The following is a 2,151-nucleotide window of genomic DNA, read 5'->3' on the forward strand; positions in this document are numbered from 1 at the left end:
GAAATACAGCTGCAGTTTTGAGGTTATTTATTAGTTTAGGGGTTTTTTTAATTAGTAAGTTTTCTAAATTATTCTTGTTTTTCTTCCCCTGACCCTTTTTCCCCCTCAACTTCTGTAGTGCCATAATTACAACAATTAACCATGATGAAGTTTGGTTTAAAAGACCAGATGGAAGCAAGTCCAAGCTGTATATTTCTCAGCTACAGAAAGGAAAATACTCAATAAAGCATAACCACAACTGAATGTTGCTAAGCAGATACGAAACAAGTGGTATTGCCATGCTTGATGTGCCATGGGGTGAAAGTTGTATTTAATCGTGTTTTGTATTCCTTATAAATTTACAGCAGTATCTGATGTGTATTTGTAGTGCTGTATGTAAACTTCATGTGGGTGTCCTTCAGAAACCTGAGGATGTTAAGTCACATTAACAGGCATGGTCCAGTGCCTAAGAGATGGAAGTATGCTCTTCAAGTATAATGGCTCAGAACTTCTCATATTTGTAAAATGAACAAAAAAACCCAAAAAACAAAACAAAAAAACCCAAAAAACCACCCCAAAACAAAACAGAAAAGAAAAAAAGCGGTTTTTACCATTAGTGAGCAGTTGGCGTGATAAAAATTATAACCATAATTACCAGCAACTCACTCTGGTTGCAGTGAACATGTCATGCTTCTCTTGTGGATGTGAATTTCGCCTGTTCACTTGTTACTTTTGAACAGGTTGCAACATGCATAAGCATTCTTTTATCCAAAGTGGACTGTTTTATTAAAGTTAATCCCCTTGACAGCTCTGCTAGTACTGGTGGTGTTATATTTTGTAAGGTTTACTATATTGCTTGTAATGAGGCAAAGCCAATATTTTGAGCTACATTTTTTGAGGAGCACTTTCCCTAGTTTTCGACCTTAGTCTACAGTAAACAAATTGTTGGTGATTTTTTTCTTCTCCCCTAGATCACCAGCAAAATTTATGCATAAAGTAGCTCCAGCCTGTGTTATATGTAGCCCACAAAGAATGACCGCGGGGATGGTTATGTAAATACTGCTGCATGCTCTGCTTGTTTGGCCCACAGTTGTATGAAGTGCTATGAATCTTTTTTCAAATGGAAAATACTTCCCCAGAAATTGGATATCTGGGTGAATTTACACTGACTTGTTCACCAAACACTGTTTTCCAAATTTCTGTACCCTACTTCATCTTACTGTACACCAGAATTATTTCAGGCAGCTTAGAAAGCTGAATTTCTCTCAGAACTTACTGTTTAAGCCTCGGATAAATGTCCAAAATGCTTGATGTTACTGTGATGTGCTTGGAGCATCTAGAATGATAAATGGAATTGCTGAAGAATTATTAATGCGTTGGTTATGTGCACTTTAATTGCCACTTATGATGAGTCTTCTTGGAGAAAGAAAGCATCTATTTGCTTTAAATGATCACAGCAAATAAGTATTTTTATTGTAACATATAAATGTTTTATTCATATATTAATTGTCTCTTCTAGTGCAGGGTGGTAACTACTTTCCAAATGCCAAATCAGTTTCTGCTGAGTGATGCTTTTCTACAATTGTATGACATTAGCAATCAAATGTACATAAAGTATCAATTGACATGTTGGATTTTAACAATATGAACTGTATGTATACAGTTGTTTGATAAACTTTTTGTAATAAAATATTCGTATTTTTTAACTTAGTCTATAAATAAATGATCTGTGGTAGTGGACATACTGAATGTTGTTTTGCTCTTTGGTTTTCTAGTCTTGTTGGAGTTCCTGATATACTGAATGCTAAGGGGAAGTTTTCAGGAGTCCTAAATCTTTTTAAAGACCTTTGACTTACACTTTTTTTTTCTTTTGCATTTTGAGACTCTGTATGTATAGATTTTGTTTTGGTTTTGCAATTTTTTTCTGTAATATTTTATTTTATAAATCAATTTTAAGCACTGTTAAGAACCTCTTAGCTATTAACTTGCTTGAAATAATTTGTATTTAAGGCATGCTGGGCACCCATATCTATTTCTGTGGTCCATCCCATTCCTCTTTCTTCTTCTGTATTCTGCACCTCTCTAGCTGCAACTGATTATTTCTAAAGCTGTTTCTAATCTGATCTCCTGGGGTGCAGAACTCTGCTTTGTACAGCTCTGCAGTTTGGACTG

The 2,151-nt window shown here is 35.0% G+C and overlaps 1 protein-coding gene across 1 annotated transcript in view; it reads left to right on the forward strand.

Annotated features, from left to right (window-relative positions):
• BRMS1L (breast cancer metastasis-suppressor 1-like) overlaps positions 1 to 477 on the forward strand; it is an 11,977-nt gene extending 11,500 nt beyond the window's left edge. Inside the window, exon 9 of the mRNA XM_010183202.1 lies at positions 119 to 477. Within this exon, the coding sequence (XP_010181504.1) occupies positions 119 to 242 (124 nt within the window). The 3' untranslated portion in view covers positions 243 to 477. The remainder of the gene's footprint in view (positions 1 to 118) is intronic.
• The last annotated feature ends 1,674 nt before the right edge of the window (positions 478 to 2,151 follow it).

This window comes from Mesitornis unicolor, unplaced genomic scaffold (assembly GCF_000695765.1).
Source record: "Mesitornis unicolor isolate BGI_N332 unplaced genomic scaffold, ASM69576v1 scaffold11314, whole genome shotgun sequence".
Lineage (NCBI taxonomy): Eukaryota > Metazoa > Chordata > Aves > Mesitornithiformes > Mesitornithidae > Mesitornis > Mesitornis unicolor.